Raw genomic sequence first — 19,788 nt, 5'->3', positions numbered from 1 at the left:
AGAAACCTGACAGAAACCTGACAGAACCCTGACAAGGGTGGGCCAACTCCATATTAAACCCTACGGATTAAGAATGGGATGTCATTAAAGTTCATGTGCATGTAAAGGCAGACGTCCCAAAACTTTTGACAATATAGTTTATATATATTGTTATATATTTATACATTGTGAAATAAAAAAATGTTTTGACAGGTTGTGTATACAATTAAGACTCAACAGTCTTTTTGTTTCAGTCGTAAACTGATGTTTAACATGCTATTATCTTAAAATACATAATGGACAATTAATCATGACCAGACACTTATGCAAATTGTTGTGTAAATGGTTGACTACACACTGACACTACACAGGTATAATAAACAAGCCGAAGCGGCTCATGTAGCGATTTTAATGAGATCTTAAGTCTGTGAATTCATATATCATTCTGAATCAATGGGCTGAATCAATAGATTTTCACACAATGGTGTAAAGACCCTGCAGAGGCGGGAGACAAAGGCATCAGGCATCATGGGAATCACTTAAAGGTATTTTACAACAAATCAAGTTGACACTTCATTGCCTCTGTATACAGAGAATCAAAAAGTGGTTGAGGACTGATAAATCAAATTTTATCTCATCAGCGACGCAGTAAATGTTCTGACCACTTTTATGAATTCTCACGTGTAGAATTAACCACAGGAAATTCTAGCTCTCGAGACAGCCTCAGGCACCTGAGATGTGGTTTGCTATAGAAACGTTACCATGACGTCTGAGGCGAGGTTTGCTTGAGCTGAAGGGAAGCGACCAAGATCTGACTGTGTCCTTCTTCCCACACTCCCCATGGGTGCACCGTGTCACGAGCATCAGACCCCGCGCTGTTATCTAAATATTCGCATATTTTCACATTTGTCTTGTGAAAAACTCAAGTTCCCACAACCAGGCTGAAGCTAAGTCATTTCAACTTTTAGTAACTGAAATGATCTTTCAGATAAAATAAACAGAATTATTTTTGTGAGGTTGATCTCTGATATCCATATCCTCATCTGCCGAAAGATTAATAGACTTATGGGGCGCTCTGTTCCACTTATCAGATGTGTAAACTGCAGGGGTTTTTCCTTTGAGCCATGAGAACTGATTATGACTGCAGATGCCTTTGTGCTGAATTCACACTAATCTACTTAACCTGCAATCTAGTTCATGTAAATTGGGCTATTACATATTTAATTTTGCCAAAAATGTGCCTACGACTGCCTACGTCAAAAATGTTTGGTACAACCAATGTTGCACTTTTTCTGCCCACAGAATTAACTGGCATATTTTTGTATTGATTTGCCCACCAGTCAGTTTGTACAATTAATTCATAGTGAATTTCCTCTACTCAAATGCTTTGAATCCATTGATTTTAAATACATTCATTTTTTTTTTATTCAATATTTATTATAAATGATTTGCTGACAATCATGATGACATGCTCATCATTCTTTTTTTTATAAATTCGTGTGACCTGGTAATCCTTCAAATCAAAATAACTTCCCCTTCCTATTACAGCGACATCTCTTCTCTGATGATGTGTTCACTGACTCAAGGGCGGAGCAACCTGTCACTCACATGACATCACAGCTATAGCAAACAACAACCATCCAATCAATTCCCAATGGACAAAATCGAGAGCAGCCCTACATTTTTTATTGTTCGAGATGGCATTCACTCGGACATATGTCAGGGAAGAAAAGTCTATCGCAAATTCTGTTTCATGTCAACTTTAATAAGTAGGCTATGGTTTGAGTTTATGAGAAGTTGTCCGTTATGCCTGGCACAGATTTATGTTTCTGCTGGTGGATGCTCACACTGATACGCAACAAATGTCCCTTAAAATATTTTAACATGAAATCACTCAATACTTGTTATCAATACTTGGTGTTAGTTTTTTTTTTCTTTCAAAGAGTACAATCTTTATCTCCATGCGATGGTGCACTTGATGAATTCATTACACAAAAGATATTCGTGTCTTGCAAAGAATTTGCGTACAATTCGTGAACCAACCAAACATAAACAGTGCTGTTGTGAGTCACTCACTAGCTGATATGATCATTTTGCATTGAATTACTTAAAAAGCCATTTATCAAAGTGCAAAAAGCAGAAAGCTTTTATGTCAGGTTGTCATGTCCTACCGCTATATGGTAAAAGTAGACCTGTGTGTGCATTACCACCCTCCGGGACAAGATGTGCTATCCACCAATCAGAGAGGCTCCTGAATTTCAATAGATTTTTTGATTGGAGAATATCTGGCATTTTTCCATGGTTGCTTGAGCCCCTATGATGCCAGAGATTCCCAAACTTTTTTTTGTCAGCTGAACCCCTTTGACCTCAAATATTTACTTGAATACACCTTGAGATTTGAGAAGTTAATATTTCAATAATTAAACAGTACATTTGCATGTTCTCAGTTATTGGTAAATGGTCACTTGACATGCAGGCAAACAAATAAAATAGTAAGTTTTTTCATTATTTTTATTAAAAAATTGTTTACATTTTCATGATTTAATTAATTGTTAGTTTTTCACTTCCTGCAGTTCCCTCACAAACCGACAAGTGTTTGCAACCCCTGGTTTAGGAAACTCAGCATTATGCGAGCAGAACGTGACGCAGGCATCTGAAAATGTTGATTTCAAACTGGCATGGCTCCTTTCACACCTTCAAACACGTAAGACATTCCTGTCTGTCAGAGAGTTCTCTATAGGCAGCCCAAGGCTTAAAACGCAAACTTTAGCTTCACATATTTTCACGCATAATTGCATTCAGAAATAAATCATTGCAATGTTTTTTTCTTTCTATAGTCAGTTCAGGCCAGTTACTGTCATGGCAGAGCAGCAGTTTGTGCTAAGCAAGTTAGTTAAAGTTTGTTAAACATGCCGAGGAACTACTTGGAATAAAACACATGGCAAGGCTATCCCCCCCTTGAGTCACATGGTTTATCACAGCACTGTAATGCAAGAACATTAAATATGTACAACATGACCATGTGCAAGCAATGCGCTCGACACGTTTTTGAGTGTTCGCATACTTATTTATGGCCTCAGGGAAAGTATGCATGCTTTATTTATTTCTTTGTAAAGAGACATGAGTCCTGAGCAGGTTTGGGCAAAAATTCATGATTGAAAAATGGTCTCCCTTTTTATTCACGAGTTGGAATTAAAACATTGTTTTCTCTGTCCATACGGCCTTTAAACCTTCAAGCGTAAAGGCTTTTTCAACTACACACAACAAGATTTTGTCTTGACATACTTTTCTTGTTGAAAATGACAGATACTTCCTTACATTCAAATTCAAAAATGCATCTCTTATCTTATCAGTCTCTTATTGATTTGCTATGTTTTGAAGTGCATCTCAATATAGCTATGACTTGCTTAGAATATGTTACATTTAACTGACAATTTCACAACACTTCAACATAAATTACATGCATACGTAGATAACACATTATTTCACAAGTACATTCAAGACCTTCAAAGGCACAGAAAAACAAGTATCTTGACACAAAGTACAGGTCTGTAGCTACTGAACGGCACCACGCATGTTGTCATGCTTACAGTATATACATATACTATAATTATGTACAATTATGTACAATCGGAATCTCTCACATGAAAGAAATGACTGATTCATGTCAGCCGATACACATGAAGACACATATATGTCATTGACTTGTAGTTGTATTACCGTAACATAAATTAAAGCACAATAAATATGTTGAGATTATAAATACAAGACAGCTTTCATATGTAACATTTGAAGAACTGAAATACTTGAAATGCAAACTACGTCATATAAGTCACTTGACAACAAACGTGTCCAAAGTGACAGACTGCGTAGGAGAACGTGACGTTTTTCCCTTTAAGCTGGAATGCACAAGCCTGTTTTGGATGAGTAATGGCATGGAATGACAGTTTCTCTGTTTTCAAACAGTCCAATCACAGAATATCCCCGGCAAAACTGTAAAAATCCTCCATGATTGAACTCCCACTGAACATGCCTTAAATATTTTTCAAGTTCTTCAGGTGATTGCAGTTAACAGGGCTCCTGGTCTCAAAACGATTAGTGGTTGAGGGAACATAACGTATCCCTTTGACCTCACATTTGGCGTTATCTCACTCAGTTTCTGAATCTCTTTTTAGATCAACAAACAAACCAGATCGTCATTAGCCTGGGAAAATCCAGACCACTTCCGGCAAATTTAGATTTGCTCTGCAAGTGGGTCTGGGAAAGAGCCCATTGAAACCCATTTCCAATCCGTCGAAATCGCGGCACCAATCAGAAACGTTGGGGCGGGCTTTACGCGATGACGACAGAGCAGAGACGGTGATGCAGATTTTGTACATTACAAAGATGGATGCCGCCGTGGAACATCACAACATCACTCGTTCGAATCAGCTATCGCGTCTGTTTCAAGCGATTTCAAATTAACACGAACAGAGAATTGCTGAGAGTCTCGAGATGTTTCTCCGTCGCTCTGCATACGTCATACCTGTGGAAATTAATTGTCTATGGAGCTTTGCCAGACCCTAACTCAGTTACAACTGAGAGTGGTCTGGGTTTTCCCAGGCTAGATCGTCATTGGAATGGCATGACAAATCAGTTAAGGATGGATGGATGGATGGATGGATGGATGGATGGATGGATGGATGGATGGATGGATGGATGGATGGATGGATAGATAGATAGATAGATAGATAGATAGATAGATAGATAGATAGATAGATAGATAGATAGATAGATAGATAGATAGATAGATCAGTTATGTGGAATTGTCAAGTTCACATAACTTAATTTTTTCAAGTACACGTGAAGTTTATTCACTTAATAATTTTAAGGCAACGGTTTTCCTCAATTTGTTTAAGTTGTCAACGATCCTGGAATTTTGAAATACTATCAAAGAACTTTAAACCTCGATGAGCCTTGCCTTCCAAATCATACAGATTTTTAGATGGAATCATCCAGTCCATCGCCATTGTCCTCATCACTTCAGATCATCTGAACAGACTTGTTGAGGTGTGTGGTCTCCACACAGGTGGAGCTGGGTTGGTACAGCTCGATTTGGCCTGCTGGATTCTTGGAAATGGACGTTTTGAACAAGGAGTTCCTGGAGGGCATTAAGGTGGTCTTACACAGCGCCCCCCAGAGGAAGCGCAGAACCGAGGGGCTGAGGATGATGAACACCCACGGGTCAATGATGGAGTTGACCGAGAGGAACCGCAGAGCTATTAGATCAGTCTGGCTTTTTTCAGGGTTGAATATGGAGTTGATGTACACACGGATCTAGAGAGAAGAAGGTAATGCAGAGATGTTACTGAACATTAACCACAGATGATGATGTCAGGAAACAATTATTTATTACGAGCACAACACTGTGAGACTTACCAAAGAAACCAAGCATGAAGATGCATATCTATTTTCAAAAATACTGTATCAAATGTCAAGAACCAAGAATCTATCAATATCAATCAATCTATCTATCTATCTATCTATCTATCTATCTATCTATCTATCTATCTATCTATCTATCTATCTATCTATCTATCTATCTATCTATCTATCTATCTATCTATCATCTATCTATCTATCTATCTATCTATCTATCTATCTATCTATCTATCTAATAAAAAAATAGACTCAATGTATTCATAATTAATCACAGTTGGTTACATATCACCATGTAAATTTAGCATGTAGTGTGTCAGCTGCTAGCAATAGTTGTAATGAAAGCATTGTGGTGAGATATGCGGAGCCACTGTACACTGTCTGGTCCAAAGTATAATTTAGCATTTTATGGTTTTAATAATTCATGTTACTTTTCCACATCCCACAAATTATATCTAATCCGGAGAAACCATTATCATTGTTGACAAGCTTATAAGACACCAGCTCGTTGATCAATATTAATGACGACGACGTGGATGTGTTTCATCTCACGCACAAGATAATGCGCTTAAATAGCTTTACTTTCATCAGCGTCCACGTTAACATGTTATTACTCTAAAATTACAGATAGGAATTTAAAAGGCAAGAGGCTTATCAGTCATTTTCCCCATTGATTCATATGTAAGGAGCTTTTGCTTTGACTGGGATTTCAGCAAACACAGAAGGTCTTGTAAGATTTTGTGCATAAAACAACTCAAAAATATAAACATATGCAAGGCACAGTGTCAAAACTTTGCTCTTTCTGTCACCCATAGCAGTTATGTAAAAATATAATCCCCTCTCTATGTCTTCATCCTGGAGTTCCCATCAATGACTCACAAGATCACTGTAAAAACTTCATTTCACAATTTGATCTCCTAAACAGAGCAAAATAGAAAAAATTATTTTCCTATGTTTGCTTACCTCTGCTCATAGTTTGTATTGTTACATAAGCCTTTGTTTTGTTTTTCCTTTATCACACACAAAAGCAATGATACACATAGAAGTTATATTTTTCCTAAAAGGATTGTTTGGTCTTGAGAATTATTTTTTCACAGACCATGAAGTATGATGAAAGTAGGCTATTACGAAATTCTCATGCACTGCATTTCATCAAACTGGAGTCTTAAAATAAAGTGGGTCATCTCTTTGTATGTTAAAATACTTTCTTTCTATCTATCCCATTTTAATATGCAGAAACCATGCCATTCATATATGTTATTTTCCCCGACAAGTGTAAACCAATGGAGGTTTACACCTCCAATCATTTCAAAATTGCGTATTTGGTGGTGACTAATGGTTTGAAAAGATCCACAAGTTTATCAGTGCAAATATACATTTAAAAATCATGTTTTTACTAAACATTTCTATGGATCAAGTAAAAGATTCCTTGTTGTTATGAAATCTAATGGTTCTGGTTATGCATGATCATTCCCCAGACAGGAGCCCATCATTACATTTACCTAGTCGCCCATCCCACAAATTTAGTCGGGTTGCTGGGATCTCAAATTATATTACTTGTAATTTATGCTGAAATTCAGTTGTCCTTAATAAACTCAATTCAAACCAGTGAATCAGCAATATGTTTGCAGAAGGAGCCACAAATACTAAACTGTAATACTTTAATGTCATTTCACCCACTGTTAATATAGTTTTTAAATAATTAGCATTGTTCCAGGTGACTGAAGAGCTGGATTCGCTTTTCACAAGAATGAATAATACACTCCAAGAAAAAATAAGCTCCAGCTATCTAAATATCATACTGTCAGTTATATTATTGTCGGTACAAAAGCTCTGATGGAGGTGAGATGATTTTGAAAGTAGCTCCATAACATGATCTTGGGTTTGATCAAGATCTCAGTAAGCCGTCCTTCTACTAGAAATACTAAATGCTTTCATGCACTTATGTTTCCGTGGCAATACCAGCTTCTCCAAGACAGGTCAAAACCTTTTCCATTTTTCTAACCATTCCTTTCGGTCAATAAATCAGCAAGAAAATATGTGGTTACTTAGAAACCATAACATCCCCATGCCCAGTAACCTGAACTATAATATGGAAGCATCCGTCCATGAAACCATGTTGTTTGCTTTTAAATTACTTTGTCCAAATCTAACCAGACTTAATCTGCAAAAGACAGTTAAGTGATAATGTATCTTTTCTATAACCTCAAATCGAGTGAAAGAAACATTGAATATAAATGACAGCTACATTATAAATGAAGACAAGAAAAAAAATACTTCTTCAACTTCAAAAAAAAAAAAAAAAAATCATGATAGTGTAATTTATCTCCAAATGAATGTCTCTGTAGTACATAAGCAAGACCGTTTGCAGTTATATTATATTATATTATACCATATTTTTATATCTATTAATATAGTTTCTTATTCATCTTGTCTCTTTTGAAACTTCTGATATTGTTGTTAATATGAATCTCTAGGGATAAGTAAGAAGGTTTCCAATTTCATTAATATTAATATTATTATTTTATTTTTTTAAATCTGTTTTACCCTCTTTTTTACATCATATATTTTAAAAATAACATGTGTTTAATTTTTCTTCTCTTTATAAAGTAGTTTATTGATGCCTGAAGGACTTTTTAAGAAATATTTTAGAGAATTTACAACAAATCACTTTCCTTCACCCTAATAAGATACTGTAAGTCTTACCATTAATGGCATGGAACAAATGACGAATATGACTGTCATGAAGATCAGAAGAATGAGATGTTCCATCTCCTCTGCCCATGAGAAGTGCCTCCTGTCTCTTTTACTCCGGGTGTGCACCGATCCTCGGTTCATTTTGCGCCTCCGGTACATCAACACCAGATGATAAACTACAAAACAGTTGCATGCCACTATAACTACAACAATAAGCAGCAACACGGTGGCATAAACGTTGGCATAAGCCTGGTCCTCGGGCTTCTCTGGATCCATGGCAATAAAACACCACGTCCCTGGACAGTATTGCACGTATTCCCCGAAGCCTGCAAACGGCATCAAGCAGAATAGAAAGCAGACTAGATAAATGCAAGGGATGGTGATGTATCCACAGCGCTTGGTGACGTGCCTCCCATAGTGGTACGGGTACCCGATGGAGATGCACCTCTCCAGTGCCATGGCGAGGAGGATGGAATGTGTCGCCAGACTGAAGAAAGTCATTGCGAATCCAAAATATTGACACACCGCAGAAGACTCGGTCATCCCAACTAGTGTGGTATTAGTTAAGTATGCAATCTGCACTAGGGGACTGATCAAGCAGGTGCCCATTAGATCCGTAATGACCAACGTGGTCACCAACAAATGGAACAGAGATTGCCGCTGCCGGTTCCTCTCTTTCCTCCTGCGGAACTCCAGGAGAACCAGCGCAACCAGGTTCCCGAGCACTCCAGCTGCGAACATCATCGCGCTGATGGCCGGGCCCCCGTTCTCCTCCACGCTCAGACTGTCACGACAGGTATTGTTCTCTTTGTCCATTCCTGCAGTGGATATACCAGACTCTCCTCTTGTAGATCTTCTTGGAACCTCAAAGTTCTTCAAGTGAAAAGCTTCCTTGAATTAGTTCAGGTTGGCATGTTTGAGAGGACCCCAACTTTACTTCAGAAAAACCGCATTCAATTTAGAATCTCAAGCGCTTAAAGCATGGTAAAAGCATGGAGTTCATCAATCTAAGCATGGTGTGCACCACATTGCAGAACCATAGCCGTATTTCAATGCCTCTGGAGTCAGACAGACTCGCCTCTTTGTCTGCCCCATGCTCTCGAAGGCAAAGAGGCAGTGGTGGGAGAATGTAGTGTGAGCCATGAGTTCCTCTGCTGAGTGAGCTGTTGACTGGTGAAACAACGTCACTTTCTTGACTCCACCCTCAACACACACACACACACACACACACACACACACACACACACACACACACACACACACACACACACACACACACACACACACTGGTCCAGACACAGGACTGAGAAATTCAAGCTTCCTTAAAACCTCATGTGCCGTTGAGACTCTACTTCCTGACAGTTTTGGGTCCCAAAGAGCCCTGTGCTGTATTTTTACAAATAATAATAAACAAATAGCTATTCTAGATTTTTTTTTAAATGGCCTTGAAAGAGTCTCTTGTTAAGGGTTACAATCGATTAAAGCTACTAAATGTGCCTTTAGGAAAGAATGATTGTCAAAATTACCACTGATTAAATAATGGCTATCCTTGAAATTACAACGAAACATCATACCACCAAAGACTAGATGACAAGAAGGGTCCTTAAAATAACTGGTGTATAAATTTGACAGATTTGTTAAAGATGTACGACAATAAATGAAATAAAACAAACAAATAAATACATTTGTCCTCCAAATTGCTAAGTGCTCGTTGGATCTTATTCTAGAATCGACCTGTTTAAAACCTTTTGAAAACGCCCCGAAACATTAATCGTTGGACCCAGAAACAGTTCAATTGGCTTCTTTTCCAACAATAATCTCTTTTCTTTATTTTCAGATAATTAAATCTACTTTCTCTAGAAGATAACCAAATGTTTATAAATGCTGAGAGATGTTACAGAACCTTCCGTGGCTTTAAGGTTGGGCTGTACAGACCTGAGCTCACTCAACGTGCTGCTACGTGTTTAATTGTCTTGCCAGAAGGAATTTTTGTACTCTTTTTACTTTAGGGCTTCCTGGTATTTTTTTTCTTAATTTTATGTTTTATGTTGTAATAAAACAACATTTACACATTTCCCATTACAATTGTATGTATACTGCTGTGTTTTAAAATGTTTTGTTCATATTATTAGCTGTAGGCATATATCCAAGAAACAAAACACTTTTTTGGTAACACTTTATTTTGCAGTGTCTCTGTTACACATTTTACATGTAGTTATTACTACAGTATTAACAGTCAATTATGCATAGGCTATAGTTACATGCTACTAACCCTAACCCCAATTATGTGCATGTAGTTAATTAATCTACTAGCCTACTAATTACACTGTAACAAAGGCCCCTTAAATTAAAGTGTAACCCTTTTCTTTTTCTTTCTTTTTTTACCTTAAATGTGGATCTTGAATTTGTGTTAGGCAATGATGTTTGGATTCGCAGAGCTCTTCTCATGTCTGGCCATCATAATGCTTGTTGTTGCCCACACACTGCATGTGTTACAGTACAAATAGCTCGGGTTATGCTCGTGTTGACAAACCAAACACAGTTATGAACAAAGCACACTGTCCTGAAACTTGAAACGTCTGGATCAGATCCAGTGAAAACGGGGAACATCTCACGTACATCAGGAGACGATCAAATTTCACTTAGCCAACGTTAAGCAGACAAAAGACACACGTCACTAAAATAATAGAGGCCTAAAGGAAACCTTATTGTGCAATTTATGATTGTTGTAGGATGAATAAATGAGCCAAAGTAGGCTAATGTAAAACCAATAATAAATTAATTTGCGTTGTTGAGGTGTGATAACACAAGTTTATTTGCAACACAAAAATCTAAAATCGTTTAACATGTTTACAGGTTACAACTTACAAGCCAATTCAGCGTTAGGTTTAGTGTTTTTGTTTTCATTTGGCGCCCTCTACAGGCTAATATATAAGGTAAGGCTAAAAAAATGTATGGTTACTAAAATAAACGATTTTTTAAAATAAAGATAACAATACTTTTATTCAGCAAGGACGAATTAAACGTATCAAAAGTGAAAAGTAAAGACATTTATAATGTTACTAAAGATTTCTATTTCAAATAGAGGCTGTTCTTTTGCTGTTCATCAAAAAAAAAAAAAAAAAAAAAAAAATTCCTCATCCTAGTGTATCAAATCAAATTCAAATTTGACCTCAAATCTTTTGTCAGTTCTTGCAATGACACATGGAACAGGACGGGTTCTCAGTATTTAGAAAACAAACAGGTGTTTAGGAAAATGCTGTGGCCATTCACCCTGAGGGGCCTTTTGCCCTGTTGGACACTAAAGATCTATTAATAGATAATCAAGTTTGTGTCCTTGTATACGATCAGAACTAAATGCAAACCTTTTTATTGGTTTGAAGACACAGATAAAACAAATATAAGACCGTAATCAACATTGCATGGTTTAATTTAACTTTGTTGTGACTTACAAAACTCTGACCTGTGCTACAGTCAATGAGTGATCATTTCTCTAAGCAGCAAAAAGTCATTCAGTTACATTTCATTTTCATGCGTTGTAAACACATTTTGTTTACAGACGAAGTTGTTACTACGAGACAAGAAAAAAGTTCAAGCCACGGCACAAATCAAAAACATGATCTTGTTCTAGACATTATGGTTTGTGCCATAGTCCTGCAAAATTACTATTTCTTATTTTTTGTCCCATTTCCAGCTTTGATGTGTCCCCACTCTCCAATAGTGTCTAGTATTTCAATAGGAATGGCCACTAGATGGCATCAAAAACAAAGAAGACATGATCAGTTCTCAAGATGAATGAACAGCACAAGCACAATACAAGAACATTTTAAATACAAATACAGCACTGTTGTCACACATAAATAAAAAATTTTTTTACACAATATGTGCAATATACGGAAATGACAGAAAGTATGTATTGTGTATTATTCACAATGCAAATACAAACATGATAGTAACAGAACGTCACTGTCATACTGCAGTCTTTGATGAGCCTCAGCCGTGATTAGATTAGTGACACTCATCCATTTGTTATTGATATACACTCCTTAAGTTGATTAAAGACTCTTTCAGATTGAATAATTGGATTAAAGCAGTCTTAATGCAATTATCATTAAACTCTCAGGTAAAAGCGTAGGTAAAAGAGGGGAACAAACACATGAGAGGTTATGAAAAAGCTGGATATTTAACATAATAAAATATATTATTATATAATTTCACTAGAAAATAAAAAAGTTATATAATGCATTAACATTTAGATATAGTTATTATTATTTTTTAATGCTAATATTATTATATTTTATAATATAATAGAAATAATTATTTAAGAAGACCATACATTAAAAAAAATATTTCTAATAAATTTTACCTTTCCCCAGTCTCTTTTCTTGTAAATGTAATGAAATGCAGACGGTGTCCCGAGTGTCACCCGTTAGCCAATCAACGTCCGCGTGACCTCCCACAATCCCTCCCGTCCCGTGGAGTGCCTGTCGCCTGGATCACTAACTTCCCACCTTCATGCCCAACATCATCATCAGCGCGCACTCAAACTCATTCAATCTGAGTGTGCCGCATGTGTACTAGCTGTTCTTTAAAATGACGTGGGGCAAAACAACGCTGTTCTTTTTACAACTTTTCTGGACAGTTCACCATGTCACAGCTGTCCACAGACATGACATCTATCCATATGGGATGTTTTACGGCGATGTAACTCTGCAAGAGGGGGACGATGAGACTTCTGAAGTGATCACGCTAACCAAACCCATGTACTTCTATGAGGCGTCGTTCAATATCTTATATGTGAGTAACGTTACATCAAACGTATGATAATGTGTTGTTGTTGTTGTTGTTGTTGTTGTTGTCTTGCCTAAAGAATTAGCGTATCTCGTACTGTAACAAGTAGCCTATAGGCTATAATATATACATATCAATAGATCAGGCTTTGATTTTGATTAAGCAAAGTCTAAGATTTCCAAAAATCTAAAAATAATAATAAAAATGATTATGCTGTAATATTAAAAAGATTTGTTGTTATTTTGAGATGAGCATGTCCCTGGCCTGTAGACTGTAAAACAATTTTATCATTATGTTACATGACATTTTTATTTCTATCTGTACTTATCACAATAATGTTTGTAATTTCTTCTCAGTTTAAAAAAAAATGTTTTCAGAACTAAATGTTTTTAAAAGCTTTGGTAACACTTTATTTTAAGGTGACTTAATTACACGTTACTACATGTACTACTTACTATAGTAATAACAGCAAATTATGCATAATTAACCCTAACCCTAAACCAAACCCTAACCATAACTCTATAGTAAGTTAATTAATATTACTCAGTACTTACTTGAGTAATTACAATGTAACTACGTCACCTTAAAATAAAGGGTTAACACTTTATTTTAAGGTGTCATTGTTACAGTGTAATTATATATTTAAGTACTGAGTAAATATTAATTAACATGTACTTACTATAGAGTTACAGTTATGGTTTGGTTTAGGGTTAGTTATTTGTAATTGTACATCATTTGCTGTTATTACTATGGTAAGTACAGTACATGTAACATGTAACACGGACACTGTAAAATAAAGTGTTACCAAATAAACTGTAACAAAAGTTTTGTTTTATTGAAAACTTTACCATTTTATAGTAATTTTTAAATTTAAATCCAAAGTGGTTCAAAATGACCATATCACTGTATGATTTTACTCCAAAAATTATAATAAGAAGAACATGACCCCAGAATAAGATCATCATGTTCAGTTTTCATTTTGTTTTGTGTCTTTAAATGTCTCGTTCCAGGTGGCCACCAATGGAATCATCTCAACCCAGGATCTTCCCATGGAGAAGCAGTACGTGGATGACGGCTTCCCCACCGACTTCCCTGTCATCGCCCCCTTCCTGGCTGACATTGACACCAGCAAAGGAAAAGGATCCATCTTCTACCGGCAGACGGAGTCTCCTACCGTGCTGAAGCGGGCGGAAGCGGATGTCAGGAGAGGCTTTCCAGACGCCACGTTCACCCCTACCCATGCCTTCATCGCCACCTGGGAGAACGTCTCAGCGTATGAGGAGCTCACCCGCAGCTCCGGCCCATCCAATCGGGTAAGAGACCTGCTTAAAGTGGTGCTTCACCTGAGCTCCTTTTAGGCAGAGGTTATCAAAGCTGGTCATCTGTCCTAATCTCAGGCCTAGAGGGGGGGCTGCGCACACAATAGCGTCTCTCAGGACCCGCTAATCTATCCCAGAGCCCTTCAGCCTTTCATTTTACCTGCAATTCACTGGAACAATTGGTGGGATTGAATTGCTCCTAATTGTCCCCGTCGCTTCAGTGATTAGGTCTTATCAACACCTCGCATACCACAGAAATGCTGAGTAATGACTTGGAAGGTTTTAGATTGTCAGAGCCACATTGTTTCTCAGGGGGTCTGACGGGCTTATTAAAGCTACACTGTGTAGGAATTTCTTAGCCTGGCTCCGCCCTCCTACGTAGTTCTGCTCAATTTTCATTTTCCTTCAGAACTACGTCTGGGATTGTGGTGTATTCTTGGGTTTTCTCCAGTCAATTTTTTACCTGTCCAATCAGCGAACAGAGGGAGTGGCTGAGAACGATGACGTTGAGGTCGTGCGCTAGTTTGAGTCGTTATACGTCACGATCAAACGTTAGTGATTGGTTATGGCAGATCCAGAGTGACTCCAGGCAGATCCAATAGTTTTAAACTTCAACAGAGGACCCGCCTTCAAGGAAGTCAACGCTTGTCAATGGAGAGAGGCCTGACTCTCTGTACAAATGAAATGTACGAGAGTCTGGTAGAACCAGGCTAGGAATTACTCCCATCTAGCGGTGAAATTGTATATGACTACCAACTGAATAGGCTAGAAAGTAAGGTAATACTTTCTAACCCCTCCCATTCCGAGGGCGTTTTCACTCTTATGGTGGCCGTATTATTTAAAATCTGTCGGCAGTCGCGAGTAATCTCCCACTCGCATTCGTCACGGTGCCACTGAGTGTAAAAACGCGAAAGGCTAAGCTTGTATTTTCAGGTATGTCCCTCTTTGGCTAATGTATTTTCAAGATGGAGGCGCAACATGGCTTCCGCCATTCGAGCGACTCACTCGTATGTATTATAAATGGCAGATTCTACGCTTACGAGAATATTTACTTAGTTCGTAGAAGTAATTATACATTAATGAGCACATATAATTTTGAAAGAACAAAATGTTTTTTGCTAAGAATCAACTTAAAAAATGACACAGTGCAGCTTTAAGTTTGCAGTGGTTCCCAGCTGGCTTTGCTTCTAGGGTCAAATTTTACATTAGACATCAAGCAGAGTACCAGAATAGTTTATTGTACAAAAGCAAACAAAAATGCAATTAAATTCACACATGGAAATGTATAGATTTAATAATCCGTTAACTTAATAAAATATTGTAACGTATAATAAAATCTGAGAATATGTATTAATATAATAAAATAGATTATTTGTATCAATATTATAACATTAATTAAAAAAAACAATTGGTAAGCCTTTTTTTTTTTTTGCTATGCCAACTATACACAAAATGGTAAGTTGTGTTTATTATTTGCATTTAGCATTGGTTTTCCCTATTGTCCATTAAAACATCTCTGATCCATTTAAAGTAAATCATCAAGTGTACACTATACTATTAAAGTTTTTTTTTTAAAGAAATTAATACTTTTATTCAGCAAGGACACATTAAATTGATCAAAAGTGACAGCAAAAATATTTATAAAGTTACAAAAGTTCTTTTGAACTTTCTATTCATCAAAGAATCTTGACAAAATCACGGGTTTTACTTTTTTTCTTCAGAAGCAAATCAGCATATTAGAATAATTTCTGAAGGATCATGTCACACTGAAGACTGGAGCGATGATGCTGAAAATTCAGCGTTGCATCACATTAATAAATGATATTTTAAAATATATTAAAATAGAAAACTTTTTATTTATTGTAATAACATTTCACAATATTATTGTTTTATCAAATAAATGCAGCCGTGGTGAGCATAGAAGATTTCTTTCAAAAACATGAAATCTTACCAACCCCAAACTTTTACACAGTAATGTTTCTGCTGAACCACAATTACACACACAAAATCCAGTTTTATATTATTTATTGGTGAATTTCTCAGTAGACTGGTCATATCCTAAATGTATCTCTCACATTCAGACCATATGTAAAAGTTGTTGGTCAATCTCCTGATGTGTAAGTGAAGTGATTTTAGGGGTGAAAGGGAACTGAATTCTGAGTGTTTTCAGTGTTTTATTCAAATGGCCATTAATGAGCGGGTCCTTCTTTAAGCCTCTAGTCACTAGAATGTTTGTTTCTCTTGTCCAGACTGCTGAGCAGAAACAGCTGTTCTGCTCATAAAATACTAGCATTTGTTATTCATTGGTTCCGGAAGCAGCATTTCTTCTCTTGTTGAGGTTGCACGAGGCCATGTTCATATTCATATTCATATCCTCAGAGTGAATATCCCCAGGAGTTCCACTGGGTTCTGTTCAGCAGAAAAAAAAAACAATGCTAAATGCAAATAATAAATGAACTAAGCATATTTAGAATTGTATTTTTTAACATAAAATGCAGTGCATCCAATCAAACTCTGGTATTTTGGCCCAGATTCATCTGTCACTGCAGAGATACTGGGTGGAAAGTCAAACTGCAGTCATCTTTCCTGACTGAAAGCTTGCATGCTTTTAGAACTGTTTACTATCTTAAGCAATGTTTGCTTACTAAATTTGACTGGATTGCAATTGAATAGCTGTAGGCCATAGGGCTTGTTTGAAGAAAGCACATCCTTGAGTTGATTTACTACGCTTCCGCTCGGTCTCTCTGCAGTTTGCTGAAGCTCAGGGGGACTACATGGTGGAAATCTCGGGATGATATCTTGTTTTCCTTTGGGATTTAAACCACTATATCTAGTCCTGTGCCCTCTCCAGATGTCAGTCAGTGCAGAAGGACCTGAGCTCCTCAACTCCACAAATGTTGGAATTTATACAAATAACAACAAATAATGACAAAAAAAAGAAATACAGTATACAATATAACAAATAACAATCATTGTAAGTGTAAATTGTAAAAAGCGCTATATACATAAAGGTGACTTGACTATAGTCACTATATATATAAGACTTAATGAAGAAAAATACTGTAATGGTATTGATGTTATGATGGTGATGATGATTACTGTATTGATAATATTGATGTAGTGCATCTCAAGCTCATAAACCCCTACATTGTGGGGGTCTAATATCTTTTTCGCACCATAACATCTTTAAACGATCTTGTTTATGGGTGTTTCTGCACTGCTCAGAGGCAGTGTGGTCCTGCAATTAGGAGTTTGAAGCTGAAGGCTGCAGGGCTGGGTGAGGGGATCGAGGAGGGATGCATGCTGGGGAATGAAGCAGCCCGAGGCTCTCTGAAAGCCAGATGCAGCATTGTCTCTCTGGAATTGGGGGTTGTTTTGTGGAGGTGATAGCTCTACTCGGGGACAGCTTGGATTACTAAACAGAGGAGAGGAATTTCACACACAACCTCTGTGTGTGTGTACGTACGTGAGAGGCTGGAAAGGGGGAAGGGCATCTTAATATCTGGGTTGAATATCATTAGGATGTCTTGCTTAAAGGGGTGGTTGATTATGATTTAACTTTTTTTAACTTTAGCTATTGTGTAATGTTGCTGTTTGAGCATAAACAACATCTGCAAAGTTACAATGCTCAAAGTTCAAGGCAAAGGGAGATATTTGCTTTTAAAGAAATTGCTTGTTAAGAACTACAACAAACGGCTGGTATGGATTTTTTTTGTTTGTTTTACGGCTGGTATGGACTACACGACATTCCTCCCGGGTTAGTGACATCACCAACCCTAGAATTTGCATAAAACCTGCCCCCTGAACATGATTTATAGATTATCAAGACAGAATATGCTAATCAATGACTAGAAGATAACTACACATAAGCTACATAAATTCATCAACTAACCATACAGAAATGTCCTGTTGCTTCTACATGTCACTTCTTCTTGAGTCTCTCCATCATTGTCTGACTCCGGTTTGAACATAAAAGGCTAAAAGTTTTTGAAATTTTCAGTGCATGTGGGTGTGAGGTAAAAGGAAAAGAGTGTGTCGGGAGCATCAGCTCATTTGCATTTAAAGGAACAGACACAAAACCGTGCGTTTTTTTGTTCACCCTCAAAAAGTGACAATTTTAACATGCTGTATAAATATATCTGTGGGGTATTTTGAGCTTAAACTTAGCATACACACTCTGGGGACATCAGAGACTTATTTTACATCTTGTGATGTAAGAGATACCACCTCTTACAAAAATAGATCCAGTATATTTTCATAATACACATTCCTTACGTTATTGGGAACAGCTCATCTTTGCAAGTTATTCAGAAGAAAAATACTCGCTTTCACAATCTTTGATGAAAATATAACTAATGTTACTCATGCACCAATAATTGTATATTAAGGCTCTTTTGGAATTATTTTACATTATGAATGTAAAATGGATTGCAAACTGCCTTTGATGTTGATTCTTACATGTAAGTGTTGCAGTCACAATTGAGAGGCTAGTTGGGCAGTGAACTATTAAAAACTGTTAATTGAACTAAAGCTGGAATAAAATGAGAGAGAAATGTGAAATGTTGTTTTGTCAACTAACTGAAATAAAATAAGTATAAGATGAAGTACTAAAATTTATAAAAAGTACACGCATTTGGTGGGTCACTTGGCTTGTAAAATCAGTGAAGCTGTTAGAAACACCATATTTGGGTTACGGCTGAAGTTCTAGATGGTTGAGATTTCCAGAACCAATTGATGTACACAGAAAGCAAATCTCTTTGAGATCACTTTGTCCAAAAGTAAGGAAAAAGAAGCTCTTAAGTTAAACATGTTAGATAGATTTACAGTACATAATGGAATATTTACAGGTGATATGTTTTGAAAGTCTTTTTTATTACCTTCTAAAGTGCTGCAAAGAATTCTGGAGCCCTGAGTAATGGCCATCTCTTCTTTCTTTTAGATAAACACGTTCCAAGTGGTGCTCGCGTACAATGAGAAGGATACTTATGCGCTCTTTCTATACCCTGAGGATGGCCTGCAGTTTTTTGGGACACGGCCCAAAGAATCGTACAATGTCGAAATCGAGCTTCCAGCACGTGTGGGCTTTACCAGAGGAGAGCTGTCCTACTTCTTCTTTTCTCGGACAGAGGGGCCTTACTACAGCGTCACCAGCAACGAGCAGTCCGTCAAGAACCTTTACCAGTAAGCTTACCATAAAATAAAATTACTTTTTCTTTTAGAATTAATACAGAAAATTATTTGAAAATAAAACAAACTGTTATTAATTAGTGTTCATAAATAACATTTATTTATAGAAAGTTTTGGGTTGGTAATATTATTTTTTGTGTTTTTGAAAGAGGTCTCTTATGCTCACCTGCCTTTATGTAATCAAAAACACAGTAAAAACAGCATCATTGTAAAATATGATTAAATAACTGTTTTCTATTTTAATTTTTAAAATGTTATTTATTCCTGTGATGGAAAAGCAGAATTTTCAGCTGCTGTTACTCCAGTCAATATATATTATTATTTTCAGTGTTGAAAGCAGTAGTTCTGCTTAATATTTTAGTCATTTTTGATCAATTTAATGCATCCTTGCTAAATA

General features: G+C 36.7%; 2 protein-coding genes across 4 annotated transcripts in view; one reads left to right on the top strand and one right to left on the bottom strand.

Annotated features, from left to right (window-relative positions):
- Positions 1-3,029: 3,029 nt before the first annotated feature.
- ptger2a (prostaglandin E receptor 2a (subtype EP2)) lies at positions 3,030-9,259 on the bottom strand. The gene is made up of 2 exons (XM_079632746.1): positions 8,104-9,259; positions 3,030-5,295 (listed from the first exon to the last, which is right to left on the bottom strand). The coding sequence occupies exons 1-2, from the start codon at positions 8,908-8,910 to the stop codon at positions 5,002-5,004; spliced, it is 1,101 nt and encodes a 366-aa protein (XP_079488872.1). The 5' UTR covers positions 8,911-9,259; the 3' UTR covers positions 3,030-5,001.
- Positions 9,260-12,575: 3,316 nt separating this feature from the next.
- The window catches only part of nid2a (nidogen 2a (osteonidogen)), a gene marked incomplete at its 3' end in the record, with an annotated part of 39,676 nt that continues 32,463 nt past the window's right edge, over positions 12,576-19,788 (top strand). Inside the window, exons 1-3 of one of the 3 annotated variants that reach the window (XM_079632745.1) lie at positions 12,576-12,891; positions 13,896-14,198; positions 19,144-19,385. In XM_079632745.1, the coding sequence (XP_079488871.1) occupies positions 12,688-12,891; positions 13,896-14,198; positions 19,144-19,385 (749 nt within the window). In that variant the 5' untranslated portion in view covers positions 12,576-12,687. The remainder of the gene's footprint in view (positions 12,892-13,895; positions 14,199-19,143; positions 19,386-19,788) is intronic. The other 2 variants (XM_079632743.1, XM_079632744.1) reach the window with 2 other exon arrangements.

Source organism: Phoxinus phoxinus (assembly GCF_949152265.1).
Source record: "Phoxinus phoxinus genome assembly, chromosome: 13".
Classification (NCBI taxonomy): Eukaryota; Metazoa; Chordata; class Actinopteri; order Cypriniformes; family Leuciscidae; genus Phoxinus; species Phoxinus phoxinus.
Note: the sequence above shows the minus strand (reverse complement) of the source record. Positions and strands in the feature narration are given on the sequence as shown.